Genomic DNA, 18523 nt, shown 5'->3' with positions numbered 1-18523 from the left:
TCCGGGGTTTTGCTGTGGGCCGTGGGACCAGCACCGGGGGCTAGGCGGGTGGGGTCAGACCTGACCTGCGTTCAGCAACCTCGGTTCTTGGGCTCTGGCCAGGAAAGAATTCAGAGCCAAGACCAAACAACAAGAGCATTTATTTGGTAAAATCACAGAGGTAGAAGTAATTCCTAGAAGAAGTGGGCTCAGGAACAAGTTATAGAGGCAAAGGAAAGGCCCTTGGAGCTCGGGAGGGAGGCAGCTGATGGTAACGCCTGGGGGGAGGGAAGCGCGGGTGTCTCCCAGGAGGGAGAGGGCTGGGTCCTCTGTCCTAATGGTTTTAAGCCTGGAGATTTTAGGGGAGTTCCAGGGGAAGCTCTCAATAGAATAGTCAGCAGTTTTTCAGGTGTGTCCCTTCGGGGTTGTGGTCTCCACTGACTGGTTGGCCAGGGCGGAGGTCATTATCCAACACAGCTGGTCCTGAGGTCAGCTCGGCCTGGTTCTGTCAATCTGCGAGCTGCTGAGTCATTTAATCAGAAAGCACCCCCAGATGGAATCACCACCATTTTTTAAAATTAGCAACTTCTAAGGATGTGAGCAGAAATCTAAAGAGCTGCTCTACTGAGGGGCACTTGCTAAGACCAGCTTCTGCTGGGAGACGTAGAAAGATCATTTTGTTGTCTCCAAATGATGGGAGTTCAGGGAAGGAGCAGAAGCACGCTTGGGGGTGTCGGGAGAAGAGAAACCAGAGAAAGCCATGCATACAACGTCTGTAAAGAAAATGTTTTATTTAAAGTGTTAAATACCATCACCAGAATGAATTTGATTTACATTAGTTGGTGTTCTTTACAGGACTGATCTGCCCCTTTAACTTCCCCCAACTGGAATTCCCTTTAGTTTTAAAACATACTATATACAGGGCAGCAATGGTCACTGGAATAGTGCTATTTACATACTAAACCACAATTCGAGGTGCAGACGTGAAAATTAAAAAAAAAAAAAAAAAAAAATACACCAACTTTTAAATAAATACTGCATAATGACATATACAAATATCCCACACAGTCATGTCCTTCTTATTAAAATTAGAAATAATTTATATAGGAATATACACAAAAGATTATGTGACTGCCTCTTAGTATCAGGAAAATGGTAAACGTTTATCCTAAGGGGGAGTATAGACACTATAGGTCTATTAAACCAATTGTTGCTGGTACACACGTGTCTAAATTATTTCGGTAAAGCTTTTACTCTTTGAACAACTCTACCCAGGGCCATCACGCATCTCAGAATGTCAAGACACAGTCTCGGTGTATTTCATATTGCACCACATAAAGAGAAGGCATTTTTAGTGATACTCATTTTAACTTTTGCACCATATCAAGCATGATAGTTTTAAATGGTCACCACTGAATTTAAAAAGGGGAAAGAAAAAAAAAGAAGCAATTTTTGTTGTGCGTGGCCTTAAAGAAATAGTATGGATGTGGATTTCAAAAGTTATTACAAGAAATTAAATCAACCTAAAAGAATGTGTTATGAGTGTACGCAAAGAAACAGAGAGTATGGGTGGATTATTACATTAACCAGTGACTTCTCCTCTACACGGGGACTTCAGAGAAATCTGATTTTGCAGCACCACCCAATGTAATAACAACTGTCTAAAAATCAAAGGCAGGGGTTTGACTCTGGGCGTTTGTGTGTGGACTTTTGGTGATGGCACCAAAGAACTATTAATAGGCAGACTGACTTTCTTTGAGTCGCCTAAAAACTGGAGCTTTAAAATTATCTGTTGCAAATTCATGTTTACTATAGTTCTTTAGAAATATAATTTGTGAAAAACTGAACTTTACTACAGAAAACTGAATTAATAAACAGCCCTGTGTTTCAGGGCTCCAAACTCTTAGCCATGTTTCTATTCACACAGTAAGTGGAAACTGGCTAAAGAAATTGCTGTAATTAAAAAAAACGAAACCGAAGACCTTCTAGAAATAATGCTTTAACCCCTGTATGAATAATGCTGGTGCTAAAAACAAATTCATACAATGGCCGCGTGATTTGAGAATCTTCCTGTAAATGAAACTTGGAAGGTGAAAATAAAATTACCATGCGCTGTACAATAGATGGCAAAAGTTCAAAGACCTTCATCAAACACATGCTGACTCACTTCAATGTACTCCCAAGTCATGTTGCAAAACCCTTTTCAACATGCTTGAAATAAAGCTCTTAAATTTTTTTTCCCTTGAGAAATTCATAAATTCAGAGGCATCTACAGCTCTGAATCAAACACGGGGTACAAGAGAGTATCAGGTGAAAAATCTGTAATTTTTGGAACTCATGTTCACTCTGGTAGGAGAAAGGAAATAAAAGATTAAAAGAGAGAGAAGCAGAGAGGCGAGGAGAAGGGGGACATGAACAATCTGCACACACTGAACGTTGACAGATTTATACGTTTAACACGGAAAGAAACTGAGCGGATGCTTATCTGTCACAGAAAGAGAATTTTAAGTATCTTCTAGAAAGTATTTTCATTTGTAGTGTCTGCCAAAACACAGACTATGGTTAAAGAATAAACATGGTGTGTCTTTGTATCACCCTGTTGCATTCTCTCCCCCTTTTAAAACCATGCACTAGTGAAATTTATTTTTAAAAATAATATAAATTGTTGAAAATGGCTGATTTTTATTCTTTTTTTTTTTTTTTTTTTGCAAGTTGCAGCCCCAAGAAAATAATTTAAGTATTCAGCTAATCTGTGTCCATGCAAAGAGGTTTCTTTAATTTCACTCAGTACAGTGCAGCCACAGGACGTCGTCTCCCGGGGCCCAGCGCATCGGGCAGGAGCGAGCGACGGGCGCTGGGCCGGCCGCTCCTGGCCGCCGGCCGGGGGACGTTTTGCCTGGGCCACCGCTTTGGTCTCCTGCTTTTCACCTGATGCTTCCTAGGACTTCACGCCTCGGCTTGTGACATGGCTTAGTGGCTGTGTCGCTCCATCTCTGTGGCATAGCAGGGCTCCGGGGTCAGAGAGATGAGAAAAAGGAACCATAAAAATATAAAGGCGCCATTGAAAAGGGCTTTTGTTGCATGAAACTGACTCTTTGAGATTAATCCATGGCTTCAGATCGAACCGGAATTTGAGTGCTGCTGACCTCCAAACCCGACAGTGCTCCGCAGCTCCGCTCTTTCGCCTGAGGGCCTTCTTTAGGGCACAATGTGTGCGACTTCCTCTGAGAACACAGGATCGCGCTGCATCCCTAGAAACAGGCTCAGAAGACACAACATTAAGCATGCAGTGTTACCAGGGTGAGCGACCTGTGATTTTTTTTTGTAACGCTGGTTGCTATGACAACAGTTTTACAGCTGCTATGAACGAGAGTAAGAAGGTCCGGTGGAACTTTCCAGAGATGATTGGGAAGCTCTTCTTGTCAGAGGGGCCAAGGTTGGATCTACTAGGGAGGAGGTGGGGAAGAGTTTGAACCAGCCGATCACCATATTGGATAGCTCCAGTTCATCTAAAAGTATCTGGGCCACTCCCATGAAAGATTTGTGATCCATGCGGCCATAATCTCCCCAGACAATGATCTGTGGGCAAAGCAGAAAAGAAAGCAATGTCAGCATAATCGTGTTTGTGAAAACCTGCAAACTAAAACACGTCCGGGTAATGTGCCGACATCAATGGTCACGTTGAGTAGCTACAGCGACCACTGGGACCACTGTCTTTCATTGCTAGGATCCAAAGGTATATTAGGAAAACCAGGAAGCGTGAAGACCGTAAGTGGTCCAGGGAGAGTGGCGTTTGTGTGTGATGGGGGTTTGCTAGTCTACACTCCATTAAAGGAACCAACGGTGTCTACAGCTTCACAGCTCTGGCCACTGCTCTGAAGTTTCCCAAGAACTTCGGGTGTGAGCAACAGAAAAGACTGTGGTAGGTAAAGATGTTGGAGACAAGGCTTCACTCCATGAGAGCGCCTTCTTATGTAAGGGATAAACAATCCAGTAAATACCTGCAAAACCTTTCCTTGGGGACTTTCTTCGAAGGATAATAGCTGCTGGTACAGGGGTTCCAGCGTTTTTCGTGCCACTTTGGTTTTCTTTTTGGCTACGCAGACTCCATTGTCCAATAGATACACCTTTACATACGGTGCTTGGGAGAGAAAATGAGAGGAGAGTTAAGTGATGCGCTGTGATTATGAAATACCCAACCCACGGGTGGCATCTGTATCAGGTTAGCCTTGGTCAGGACGAGCCAGCAACCCAGAGTCACTGGCCTTTCCACATTATGGCAAAGTCATTAGGTAAACAATAGATATCTATCAGCTCGCTTTTCCGGCAGTTTTAGGCAATGTTGGCACAGACGCTGAATTGGTTACTAACTTGCCATCAGCTGGTTATACAGATTTGGACATGGCGTTAAATAAGGTGAAAAGTTTCTAGTCCATAACATAGTCAAGGGAGATGCCTTCCTCTGTCATGTGTCAGTACTTTATCTAATTAAACATGCTTTAATCTGTACTGTTTTACTCACCCATCCCCACAAATCACTTATCATATCACTCAAAAGGATATTTTTTTTGGACGGTAAATTTGTTTAATAAATACAAAAGATTTATTTTCTGGCGCATGGGTACATGGCAAGGGTGAGGTTTTGTGTAATATGTCCACATTAGCTGGGAACAGGCAACTAATTATGAATTCCATAGCTTGAGATTTATCTGGCAGACTCTTTCTTCAGGAAAGCATTTCATGCATGTAGAAATTGTTTTATACTTTACAGGGCAGTGGGTAGACGAGCTCCAAGACCCATATAAACACCTGCCCTGATCACCACTGCAAGGACCTGCATAAACACACCTGCCTTCATCACCACTGCAAGGACCTGCACAAACACACCTGCCTTCATCACCACTGCAAGGACCTGCACAAACACACCTGCCTTCATCACCAGTGCAAAGCTGTACAGCAGGTCACGTACATTATAACTTGGAATTTCCACAAGGATGGAAATGTTAAGATATTCAAAAATCACAAGCAGCCAGGGAGGTGCTGAGGTGAGAAACCACGTTTCAAATCCTCAGCAGCTGTTCTGCGCCTCAGATCTGCTGGCACACATCTGTGCACAGTACACCCGGAGTCCTGGGCCCTGTCGACGTGACAAGCACCTCAGAACACACCTTCGGCACGAAATAGGTGGCATCGTGATAAAAATGTATCGTGATGCCTCGTTTTCTTTACACACTACAGGAAGTGGAAGTCTTACCATGAGAATGTCCTGCATACACAGCCTTATGCTACCTTGGGGCCTGTACCTATTTTTATTCTAATTCCAGAACCTTAAGGATTCCCAAGGAGAATTTCAAAGCTCCAGATAAATCGAAGAATAGCACAAAACACCAGCTAACGAGAAAAAGAACTACTTACGGACACGTACACAATGAATGACCTGAGTGTGGGAGTTCTTATTTTGCAGTGGTTTCTACGCCTGTGTATGAACTTACCTAACAGTGTCATTGTCCCCATGCTGCCACCCTCGCTGACGCCCACTCAGGATAAACACACAACTAAGTGGCTCATGGTCGCATCCTCGATCACCTAAACAAAGTTCTCAGCAGCTAATGAAAGCGACGTCCCTGAACTGCAGGATGTGGGTTATGGGCGACAGGAGAAGAATCTCTTCTGCTTTTACCTGGCAGTGTCTTGGAACCTGGTTTCACGACGAGGCCGCGGGCCCGAATGATCTCGACCTCCAACTGTCCCTTTTTGTCCATCATTCCTACCTGAATGTCACCTGTGGTACATGAGGAGGAAACAGACAGAATTAATACAGAAATGCAGCAGGAAAAAACGCTGTGCCCCAGGCCTTGGCCTGACATCATTCCATCATTTCCCATTTCCTTTCCTTAATTCATACACATTTAAAATCTTATCAGTGGCATCTCACTTTAAAAAGCATATAAACCGAATGGAAAAAAATTAACTGAAGATTTTTTTAATTGCTCAAATATAAAATATTCATCCCTCCAGATAATACTGTTAAAACCCCCAGGAAATTAAAGAATGTGATTGTAAACAATCTAAAAGAAAATCAACAGAATCATGTGACAGAAATTCTTACCCATTGCAGGTGTCGCCAGAGTCTGACGTCCCACTAGCTGGGCAGGGCCAAGGCCATCCAGAAAATCGCTGAACTGGCTGTCAGAGGCCAAGCGGACACCAGGGAAAATCAGACTAAAAGCAAAATAACATGGGATTAAACCCTCAACCTCTGTCTCCATGGTACCACTACTTTGCCACTTACGTCCATTGGATCCCACGGTCTCCCCCTTACTCTCTAGCAGCCCACGTATGTCACCAGAAGCAGCTGTCACACTGGACTGCAGGCTTCTATGTCTTTTTCTTCATTGTCTGGAGGACATGGACTATGATTTCTATCAAGAGCACTCCATACACTCACTCCAGAACCGGCATCATCATATGTAATCGTCTAGGCTGCACTGGGAGACAGGTCCTATTATTTAACCCATTGTATAGATGAAGGAACTTTATTCGATCACTCCCACCAGCAAACGTACCGTTATTTTTTCCACCTTAAAAAAAATTCCCTTCCCTTGCCCCGCTCCTCTCTCCAGCCACCACCCCACTTCTCTCCCAAAAGCCCCCGAACGAGTTCTGCCCACATGCTGTCTTCAACTTCTTCCCTCTCGTTCCCCCTCGAAACGCGAATACGGTTTCCCTCGCTCTCTTCCTCGCTTTATTTTCTCCAGTCCACTGACACTTCCCTGATCAAGGTTAACTAGTAGCCGCACTGGTAAATGGAACCACTAATGCTCTGTTAGTGAAAACTAATTTAACTTCGCATCATTTGATCCCTGCTGCTTCCTTGAAACCCTTTTTCCATGCTCCCCCCCCCCGCCCCCCCGACTCTCTAGTGTCCTGGTTTTCCTTTTTGGCCACTTTGCCTCCATCTCCTTCGCTAGTTCTGCCACTAAACACTGAGAGCTCGATCCTTTGACCTCTTATCATTTCTGAATCTTCGTTCCCTTGGGATGCGCACCAGGGATGTGCACCCACAGAGGGGAGACCACGTGAGGACTCGTGAGAAGGGGGTCACCGGCAAGGCAAGGAGAGGCCTCAGGGGAAATCAACCCCGCTCACACCTTGGTCTTGGATTTCCAGCCTCCAGAACCATGGGAAAATATGTTTATGAAGCCTAGAAACTCATCCATGTTTCTGTAGTGCCAACAAACAGATTAGGCCCGTATGATTCTAAAGCCCATGGTCTTAACCATCCACTGGTTTTGGCTCCCTTGTATGGCTCATATCCCCGGCTCACAGCACAGAGCCCAGAACAACGGAAGTTCTAGCTAGGCTCTGTTTGTTGAATGAATTTATGAGTATTCCTCCCATTTCTCCAACAAGACTATGAGCATCTGAAGTGTGGTCCACAGTGTAAACCTGTGATGTCCCCGACATACCTGGCATTGTGCTTCACAATGAAGAGTGCTCCGTGCACATTTGCTTTTTACTTGATTTCCCATCTTTCGATGCATCTTTGGTTAAAATCAAATCTATGTCTTTTCCCAGCCTTAGTACCCAAATATACAGTTAATCCAAACATTTCAATGTTTCCCTAAGTATCCCACATAACCTTCTTTATAAATGCAGGCAAGCCAGACATCTACTTATACAATCGTTCTGGACAAATGATCCTTAGAGCATATCATGAACAGCGCTCTGTGGGCAGCGCCTATGGCCTCACGTCTGTGACCCGGCCACATACGTGTGGTCTAAACATCTGATACTTCCATGGGGATGACAGAGTGAACTCAGCAAACCCCACTTTCCTCTCTTAATGCCATTTATATCAGCAACTAGTCTGCAGTTGCTAATTAGGGGAAGCTGCATGATAACCACATGTAGGGAGGGCTCCCCAATCTCTGCGGCATTCGGCTACCACATCTGGCTGAACTGCGGCTCCTGCATGGAACCGAGGATGCATCAGTATTCTGCACTTTGCAGTAATGACTCTTAGAGCAAAGGCTTGTAACGTTAGCACTGTTCACACTGTGTGGCATGAATGCTTATTACTTTTGTGCTTTTAGGTGTATTATTTCAAGAGAGGGCAAATTTTCATTTGCACATGCCATGAAAGCCACGTGTTGGCATCTTGCCATTGGAGCAAAACATTTTGCCCCCAGACCGAGTTCCCTTGATATAAAACCAGACGTGTCACATTTCTCAGCGGCAGGTGAGCCAAGCTCTCCCCACAGCAAGCCAGCCAGTGACGCGCTGCAGGGCGGAGGGGGGCCGAGAAGCCGGCCGCGGGCGGGGAGGGCGCAGCACCCCGGCCTCACTCACTTTCCTTCGGAGCTGTAGCTGTTCATGCTGCCGTCGGTGGACTCCCGGCTGGCCTGGCGGGTCATCCAGTTCCTCATTTCCACGGCCAGGCCCGTTTCTGTGCTTCTCTGCACAGTGCTCCGCAGCTTTTTACCTCCCGCTTCTGCACAGACAGAGAACAAAAGGGGTGATAGCTTTGTCATCACCACCTGGTGACAGAAAATAGCAGCCAACGCTTGGAGGTCCTCAGAGGAAAAGAGCTGCGCGAACACAAAGGGCTCTTATTAAGGAAACAGAGAGAAAGGGTATTTCAAACAACGTCTTGTTGAATGGGACGAAGATTTTCTCAAAATCTTCAAGAAGCACAAAATAGCATTGTTTCAATTCCATTTAAAACAGTGTTCAAAGTGGTAACAAAAGGACCCAAAAAGTTCAACCTACGGAAAATAAAATACGCTCTGTTTTTATTGTACTATTTAAATGCAAGGCTAATTTATATGTCTTTCTCTTTTCCCTTGCTTTTTGTCATAGAAGAACTCGGCTTTCGCACTATTTCCAAAGAGCAGGTGGTGAGTAATGCTCAGTTCCAGCCTTGGCTTTCGCATGAAAACCCGTGCTTGCTGGGTGATGGACCCTAGACGGCAGAGCGCTACACGAAGGAGGGAGCCCCGCTGATGGCACGTTCACATCTGTTGGGAACTCTCAGAGAGAGTCCCACAGGAGCACAAAACCCAGCAAAGCCGTGGGAAAGGGCTTTTTCACTTTTGGTCATGAATAGTCATGTCCTCAAGGATCTTCAGCAGTTTGGCTATGAGTTTACTTATAGAAGCCAATTAGAAGATCAAATGGGAAACCGAGTCAGGTAACACAGGTGTGACAGAGGTAAGAAGCGCTGAGAGGTCAGGAAGGACGAGCATCCTCCAGAAGGGGTGGAATTTGAGCTGAGCTTGCAAAATGGGCCCATTGGGACCCCAGAAGAAGCAAGGAGAGAGAGCTTTGGCCCAGAGAAAGCGCGTGCACAAAGGTATGAAGACAGGAGTGAGCACGTGCAGTTGAGGGGTGGTGCCAACAGCTAAAACATACGGAGCAGTGATGGGGGGGTGCGTCAGACCAGAAACTGAGCCCAAATTGCAGAGGGCCTTGCACGCAGGGACGTGGAGCTGAGGGACTACTGAAGCTGGAACAACAGGGTGACCGTCTAAAGTATCTGTAATAATTTACTTCTGGTCAGGTCTGTGCATCTATCCACATTAACCATGTACATCATTAGCATTTTGGGGAGTCAATCAGCTCTTTTAGTGTCTGGTATTAATAATTTCATTCTAGATCAATAAATATTTGCTGATATTTCCAGTGACTGGTTGAAATTCCTTTTACCAGGCCCCTTATAATATTTGTTCACCATTTGAAACACTGCTTTAAATTTCACCTGTTCTCCACTTCCAACTTTAATGTACATCAAAATGCTTTAAAAAGTATATATAAAAGTGATGACTCATTTCCAGCTCAGTTCCATAATCTAAGGCTGCTATTTTAGATAATTGGTAATAAACATGTTGTACTGATATGGGCTTAAGATGATACAAAGCATCCCCCGTGAATGAGAAAGCTCTTCTTTACAGGGGAATGTTACGTTAAGAAACGCAAAAGGAGCAAATGAAATTTAAAATTACCAATTTGTAACCCCCAACGGAATAAATGGTTCAAACAAGGCACATCGATGGATGCTAACATCATTAGATATTCATATGAACCAAAAAATCACCCCACAGATTAGTTCTATTTGTTAAAGGAAAACACACTTTCGCCCTGGGCGACCTGGCTCTCTCCATCTCAATCAAGCGGTCAAACTCAGCAGCACTAGTCGTGGGGCAATCACACGAGCTTCCTGTCGAGGTGTCCCGAACAAAAACATACACCCCGTTTCTCATCAGGCTTTTGGGACCCACTTCTAGTTTCCAAAAATACAGAAGACAGAGCAACAATCACACACACACACACACACATACAATCAGACAAACACAGAACATGGGGTTTTGTTCAAGAGAACTGGCCTAGTCTCCTAAAATAGTTATTATCATGAAGACAGACAAACTTACAAGGTGCACAAATTATTCCAGATTTAAAAATACCACATTGATGTAACTATTAAATGCTATGAGTGGTTGGTTTAATTTTGGGTAAAGAAACAAAAACAAGAAACCAGATAATACGAGTTGAAGTGTCTATGTGACCATTTTCAAACTCTGAGCAGGCAGGTAATTTATGGTTCTAAGCTGAGTTCTTTTGCACAGACTCAAGATCATATTTAGCCTACATCACAGAATATATGACACGCAGTGGCATTTAATGAGTGTGATGATTAAGGATCAGGTGCCACAGTCTGTGTAGAAGAGTTCTGAAAACTGCAAAATGCTATACAAATTCTTTTTTAAATGACTGAAATAATGTAAAATTACCCTAAACTTGCAGGAAGAAAACTGTGTATAAATAAGCGGGGTCTTGCCAACTCTGAATCTGAAGCCACTGAAGCAAAGCAGCAGAGGCACCATGGACTCCCATTCTAAGGGGCACAGTGGCCACAATGTACCATTCCCAGGGGCGGTCCTACAGCCGTGTGTGGTGACTAAGGTCAATGCTGGCCCTGGAGCACGCAGGGATGTCCGTGCCAAGGGGAAGTGGCAGGGCCAGTTCTGCAGTATGATTTGGGGCAACGTTCCTAGCCTGAAGGGCAACCAGACATGCACGTACCGCAGTGGAGGAATAGAAAGAACGGCATGAACAGGAGCTTGAAGGGAAAGAGCAAGGAGGCTGAGTTTCATTCATCTACTGGGTTTCCAAGGGCCTAAGAAGGCAGGGAAGCTATCTGTGGGTAAGAACCAAACTGTTAGGCTTTGAATGTCAAGCTAAAGGCTTTATTTAGTGGGAGACGGGAACTCAGTGAAGTTTTCAGAAGAGTGGTGTCAAGATCAAGACGTTGTTTAAGGGAATCGATACAGAGGCGATGAAGGTAGGAGTGGGGAGATCCAGAATGTAGAGAGAGCACATTGTGAGACTCTTGGATGATTTCAAAGGTGAGCCCATGTGGTCCTCAACTATCAAGGTGACAGTGAGGATGGGAAAGAAGGAAAACTGAGAAAAGTTGAGAAGGAAGCAGTTCCTTGATAGAAGTTCCACATATGTGGTCAATAGGTACGTTTCGTCTGGTCCAAATAATGTTGAAATTTTTTCATTTAGGTGCCAACACTTTAAAATTTAAAAATTTTAAGTAATGTCCAGATTTATAGCTTCTTAGGGGGAAAAAAAAAAATCACAGACTTGCCTGGGCTGACATTCAATTTGGCCTCAATTACCTAGAGCTGAGTGTCGACCATTCCTCTGTGGCTGGGACAGCTTCCTCCAGTTTTTCGGAGTCTTGCTTTTCCCTTTTGTATGACATCTGGCCTATTTCACTGATATGTTACCACCCTGGTCCCTTATTTACAGGAGTTGTTAAGGGAAAACCGATCACTGAAATAGCTAAAATGAACAGTCCTTTCATTGTTTTAGTCTCACCAGGCAAAATCTAAATCTTAAGAAATGATACTACAAAACCAGAACTGATACTATCATTTTTATGTTAGCTTCTCCAACCGCTCCGTATTATATACCCATAGCATTAGGTAAACTCCCCTCCTCTCCGATCAAACACCGTCACAGCGGGAGACAGAACAGACACAGAATGACCGGGCGTGACCAATAAGGGCCCACGCAAGCCCAGCAGGGAGCATTCCCAGCAAACCACAGTCTCTGGAGGCGACGGGATGCTGCTGCGTCAACTTCTGGGTGGCTTTCTTTCCTAAGTCATTATATACTACGTACAAGACGTCGCCATGGGAAAGCTCGTCCCCATTACGAGTTCTGAATCCATTACTGAAGGGTGAAAGCAAATTGGGGTTTAACTTGACTTTATTGTAGTAAAGTTTCAAATTACTGTAAGGGTCCTGTCTGGACACTTGGCAGTGAACGATCCTGAATCTTCCATTAGAGGTAACATATGATAAGCGCTCTGAGTGAAACTGTTACTTCTTTTATTTTCTTTAATTCCAAAATCTCCTGTCTCATAAAATAACCTCAATAAACATATCTGCATGAAAAGAACACGGTCTCTCAATAAACTCCTTGGCACTTCTTTTGCAGAAAGGTAGTGTCTGGACGCACTGTGCAAGAATGAAACGAGAATAGGGAGCTGAAGACCGTACATTTGATAGTATTTAGCGATTGTACTTTTTCTGAAAAGCCAAAAAACAGACTAGCTTTAAAAGCAGCCTGGCTTGCTGAGCTGATCAGTTAATTTAGTCAAATCACACTGGTTACTAGACCACTTCTCTCGTTAGACAGGTGGCTCTCAACCAGTGTGTTTCACCTGTTGCAATGGGTTTACTTTTCTTTGTAAATCAGAATGGGTTTCACAGTTACAATAACAACATATTCCTAAGTCAGCTTGTGAGAGTACGTTATCCCCGTGGACTGTCATGTGTCCTGTGTGGATGTCTCACTGAAAAAAACTGTGGAGAAGCACTGCTCCAGGCTAGTGATTTCTAACTTTTACAACCCTGCAGGGTATGTTGAAATACCCTAAAAAAAAAATCTCAGGACTTTCAGGGGTGGTAGAAATACTGCAAAAATCAAAAAAGAAAGTTTCTTCTCTTGGCTGTAAAACGACATAACTCAGTGGAAAGATCTCTCATTTGTGGGAAGTGCCTCCTCTCCAGTTACCTGTAAAAAACTATATGTTCCACTTTTTAAATGCCGGCTTCCTTATGGAACATTTTGTCTTGGCAACTCAAGAAGCCATAATATGGAACAGAAATCTGTTCCAATCTATCCATGTGTAGTTGTAGGGATTTCCTTTGGGATTAGTCTGTAGGAGCTGCGGTTAAACGAATGTATCTTTAATTCTGAAAACCTTCACATTTATATAAGCTTCTCTTTTCTCAAAAAAAGGCTTTTAGAATTGTACTTTGTAAATCCAATGATTCTCGTTACAGCTTAAGGAAGAATGATAGTTTAACTGCAGTAAACTCAAGACTGATGAGCTGGTATAAAAATAAAAACTGAGAAATGAGTCTACAATAATGTGTTTTCTTTAAATATGCATTTTCGGGCACATCTGGGTGCGAGTTCTAGCTTTACCACTTACCAGGTATGTGGTTGTAGCCAAGTATGTGTAAATAATAATCTAGTGTAGCCCAAAGTTTGCATTGTTGACTGTCCATGTTCAAAGGTAACTGGTACCTATTATCTGGGTGACCTTGGGCAAATTTCTGAATCTCTCAATTTTCTCTTCTGTGAAATGGGGTAATAAAAGTGTGTACTGCCTCATAAGGCTGTTGTGGGCCTAAGAGAGTAAATACGCATCAAGTTCTTTGAACAGTCCTGGCTAATAATAAACACTGACATTTTTAGCTGCAATTATAATCATTCATTCACCTAATTTGATCTTCTAAATTCTTGACATGTTTACATTTCCTAAACTTTTAAACACTTAATTACAGAAAATGAGTGAAATACAAATGTGCAGACAAGAACAGCAAAGGATTAGTACAAAAATTTTAAATGTTTTGGGAAGTACCCTAAGATTACACCTGTATGTATCAATAGCAAACTGATATTGCAACAGGAAGCTGGAAGAAACATGGATAGCTCTAGCTAGCTAACTCCGAAGACCACTTTCAGACACAGTATTCATGCCCGTCTTTCACTTCCCTGCTCCCCATTGGGGAAAACTTTATTTCTACCTGTTCTTAGAGCAGGTAGTTTCCTCCAAATCAGGACTCACTACAGATTTTCCAATAAGAAGTCATTAATGGTCACAGGAAAAAAAGCAAAATAAATCCTATTATATACAATACAGTAACAGGGTTTGCAGGATGATAGCTAACCTTCTCTGTATATACGGGTAAAGATGAACACGATTTACAACTAGCATATCGATAATGTTGGGATGCTCTCATTCAGCAATTCTTACTCTGATTTACAAATTATATTTTTAATGTTAGTTGTTAAATCTCACAGCGAAGTTCTTTAAAAAGAGAACAGATGTTGTGTTATTCAAAACTTTATGGAGGAGTTGAAACCACTTGGTGAAAGTTTAAAACAGCGAGTCGCCTTCCCTGTTAGTCTCATCAGCTTGATCATAAAGGCATCGCTCCAGCACCAGCGGTGACTCGGGGCGCTGCGCCCCGGAGCCGGCGTCCGCCCGCCCAGCGCGCCTGGCCATCCTCAGCCGGGTCTGAGCGTCCAGCGCAGACTCCTGTTCCAACGTCTGGCGGCTACCTTTAATCTGGGGGCGATTCCGCCCTCGGGGCTACCCACCAGGCCGGCGGTACCCACACAGAGCCGCCTGCCCCCACCAGCGTACCCCGCACCGGGCAGGCAGCTCCCGGGAGCGCGCAGCCCGCCCGGCCCCCGCAGCTCTCCAGGCCCCCGGGGCCCAGCTGCCCGGCGAGGCTGGCGCGCCCGGGGCCGCTCGCCCGGCACCGTCCCGGAGACCCGAGGGGGCGGGACACGGCTCCTTACGGTGCGCTCTCCCCGCCGCCCCTCCGACCACCGACTGTCCGGACCGAGCTGTACACCAACTGCAGCCTCACCTTCCTCCTCCTGCAGGGAGTTCATGCAGGGAAAGTAGCCGGCCAGCGCCTCGAAGGAGGCGGAGAGGCTGCTCCGGCTCTGCGAGCGCTGCATGGAGCGCCCCGCGGCGCCGGCGCCCCCCGGGCCCTGCCGGCCCATCTTGGACGAAGACGCGCTTTTCCCGCGGTACAAGATGCGAGGCGTCTTGGCGGCTGGGCGCGGCGACCGCTGCGCTTCGGGGTCCGGGACGGGGCCGCGCGACCCTGGGGTCGGGCCCCGCCTCCCGGGCCCGGCCGGGACCGGCCCTGGGCCCCTGGGCTGCGGGGACCTCCTCTGGCCGGGGAGCGGCTGAGACGAGCGGGTCGAAGCGGGGAAAGTCCGCGCTGTGGCCGCGAGGGCGCCGAGGGTCCCGGCGGCGTGGCTGCTGGAGTCCCGCCGCCCGCCGCTCGCGGAGGCGCCGACGCCGCGCCCGCCAATCAGCAGCCGCGGGGAGGCGGCGACCGCTCCCGAGCTGCCGCGCTGGGCGCAGGCCCCGGGCCGCTGTGCCCGGGGCGCCCGGGGGCCGCCGCTCCCCGCCCGCGCGCCGCGGCCGGAGGACGGGGTTCATCGGTGCAGCGGCGGCAGGCGGCGCGGGTGGGTGACGGCGCAGGCACGCTCCAGGGCTTCCCCTCCCGCAGGTTCGCAGACATCAACGCGCCCTGCGCACCGACCACAAATACAGCACATGTCCCCCCGTCACTACACGGAGGTTTCCCAGTTTTTAACAAGTTCCACGAAAGCCTACAAGTAGAGCTCTCATTACCTTTCCTTTATTAAAAGGGTGAAAAGTCAATAGGGGGGGAAAGTTTTGTAAAACAATCCCAAGAGCCTGAAAAGACACCATCAATAAAAAGTACTATGATGTTTATCAACTTTGCTTTAACGTCACGAATTTTTAATGCCTTCTCTCTCCAAATTAAATAATCTGCTACCTATTGTTGCTAAGAATGACGATAAACTCTGTAAGGCTTTAACATCTAAATTAAAGATAACATCTTAACATAAGTTTGGAAGCAACACAGACATACCAGAGAGAAAACAGTTTATAAGTGAAATAACATGTCCCATTCTGAAAACTGCCAATCTCTACCCCAGGACGTAAAGCATCGGTAATTCCATTTTAATAGGAGTCAGAAGACTGCCCCAGTTTTTGTCACGTTAGCCACGCCACTCATCACTCGGTTTCCTACTTAGGGCGGTGGCAGCTCGGGGTACAATGCCTCAATGCCTCCAGTCCTAACCATGTCACAGCTGGATTGCTGGGTATGCGTAATAGAGGAATTCAAAGTCTGTAAAATGCAAATCACACAATCTAAAACGGCTTTCATACAATAAGCATTTCCTGAGTAGTATATATGTCCAAGTTCTTTGCTGGCTCTACTGAAATTCAAACACTTATTCAATTAATATTAATTAAGCTCCTAGTATATGCCAGGTACCTGTGCAAACACTTAGGACACAACAGTGAGCAAAGTGGAAAAAAAACTGCTGGAAGCTTACATTCTAGTAGGGGGAGACACACAACAAATCAGTAAATTATATAGTGTCAAAAGGAGGAGAAATGCAAATGGGAAAAAGTTAGTTAAGGGGTATGGGACAGTCTGCAATTTAAAAGGCTGTCGCTGACTACATTTGAATGGAGGTTTCAGGAGGAAGTCCGCCATTCAGACATGTGAGGAACAGAGCGAGTATGAGGCACAGAGAACCTCCAGTGCAGTGGCCCTAAGGTGTGACATCTTGATGTGTCCTTGGTACAGCAAAGAGGCCAGGGTAGCCGAGTGAGAAGGAAAGGAGATCAGAGAGACAAAGAGGCTGAGGTGGGGACAGATCGCACAGGGCTTTCTAGGTATGTTAATGATTTTGGCCTTCGGACATCAGAATTTAGAACATACAAAAATTCATACAAGTAATAATTCTCTCAAAGCTTTATCAAAATTAGTAAACTTTCAGTACAAATAAAATTGCCATCACATAATAACAACTTTCAGTTGCTTACACAGGATCATCCCATGTTTTTGCCTGTTTTTCTGTCTTTTCTCATCAACACTCCTGCAACTCCCTCTCAGTTCAATTTTTTGTTTATTACTCACCTACCTAAAACATCAGCATTTCAATAGAACACTGATAGAACCAGGAATGCTATGGAGCACTTTTTCATAGCATATTGCTTTCATTCAGAGAATAGAAACTTTTTTATTAAATAAAATTTTCATTATAGTTGGCATTCAACATTACATTAATTACAGGTGTAAAGCATAGTGGTTAGACATTTACATAACTTACAAAGTGGTCCCCAGATAAGTCTAGTACCCACCTGACACTGTTATTACAATATTATTGATTATATTCCTACGCTGTGCCTTACATCCCCATGACTATACAAATTAAAACGGCAGTATCAGTGCCCTTATAAGAAAAGGAAAAGAACTCTCTCCCCACCCACCCCCTAGTTAGAGGATGTATCAAGAAGGCAGCTGTCTGTAAGCCAGGAAGAGAGCCCTCACCAGGGATCCAAAGCAGCTTATCTTGGACTCCCCAGCCCCCAGAACTGTGAGAAATAAATTCATGTTGTGTAAGCCACCAGTCTATGGTATTTCATTATGCAGCCCAAGTAGAGTAAGACAGTGACTAAATCTACCATATAAATCTCAACTATGGAAAATTTCCTAGACTTGCCCTCCCATTCACTCACCACATCTAAGGTCTGTAGTATAATTAACATTATTGTACCAATATAGATCTACTGTGTACATAGAGAAGATATTACCACTGAGGGAAGAGGGACGACGGATACACAAGACATTCTGTTATTAGGGACGACGGATACACAAGACATTCTGTTATTGTTGCAACTTCCTGTGAGTTCATAATTATATCACAATAAAAAAGGTTTTTTTGTTGTCTTTTTAAAAGCCCTTCTGTATCATTTCAATGTCTAGTAATAAGAACTTCTGACAAAGAAGTATGTGTGATATTGGAAGGTATTTGCTGTTGAGAGGAGCGTTTTGTATTCAAGCAAGTAAACTTTATCAAAGGAAAGGCTTAAAGAGTGGCTGGTCTTACTTCTACAAAAGCCCATGATTCCTAAACAATAAATAATATACTTAAAATACGATTATATTTACTTCCTTAATTACTGACATCATTTAAAATAATTCAATTAAAAAACACCTTCAGCCAAACAAATGGATTCATGCCTCCAAATAAAACTTCAAGAAATACACAATGTGTTGCTTTTAATGTTAAAAGCAAGAGACTTAGCTTTCAAGTAGGTAAGTATCTAAATAAAAATAGTTACATTTCTATGCTAGAACTGAACATAGTGACAGAATAAAAGACTCCAGCTTTGAAATGCTTCAGTTTCACCTACAGATTTATTTTCAAAGGCTATTTTAACTGCATTGACATTTCACTAACAGCAGGAAACTATTTACTTGTCACCTCACTATGTTCCTTTATTCTTAAGCACACGATAGATTATCATTATTATATTGCTCATACTGTACGCGCTGAATAGAAATTCTCACCGTGAAGAGGCACTAATCCCAAACAGCACACTGAA

General features: G+C 44.6%; 1 protein-coding gene across 30 annotated transcripts in view; it reads right to left on the bottom strand.

Moving 5' to 3' along the window:
- Nucleotides 1-753: 753 nt before the first annotated feature.
- The window catches only part of RIMS2 (regulating synaptic membrane exocytosis 2), a 215540-nt gene continuing 197770 nt past the window's right edge, over nucleotides 754-18523 (bottom strand). For all 30 annotated transcript variants that reach the window (XM_087825325.1, XM_087825324.1, XM_087825331.1 and 27 more), the window contains 5 exons: nucleotides 8332-8473; nucleotides 6089-6201; nucleotides 5660-5761; nucleotides 3981-4120; nucleotides 754-3558 (listed from right to left, as the gene is read on the bottom strand). In XM_087825325.1, the coding sequence (XP_087681451.1) occupies nucleotides 3340-3558; nucleotides 3981-4120; nucleotides 5660-5761; nucleotides 6089-6201; nucleotides 8332-8473 (716 nt within the window). In that variant the 3' untranslated portion in view covers nucleotides 754-3339. The remainder of the gene's footprint in view (nucleotides 3559-3980; nucleotides 4121-5659; nucleotides 5762-6088; nucleotides 6202-8331; nucleotides 8474-18523) is intronic.

The sequence above is a fragment of the Miniopterus natalensis genome, chromosome 16, assembly GCF_054644295.1.
Source record: "Miniopterus natalensis isolate mMinNat1 chromosome 16, mMinNat1.hap1, whole genome shotgun sequence".
Lineage (NCBI taxonomy): Eukaryota > Metazoa > Chordata > Mammalia > Chiroptera > Miniopteridae > Miniopterus > Miniopterus natalensis.
Note: the sequence above shows the minus strand (reverse complement) of the source record. Positions and strands in the feature narration are given on the sequence as shown.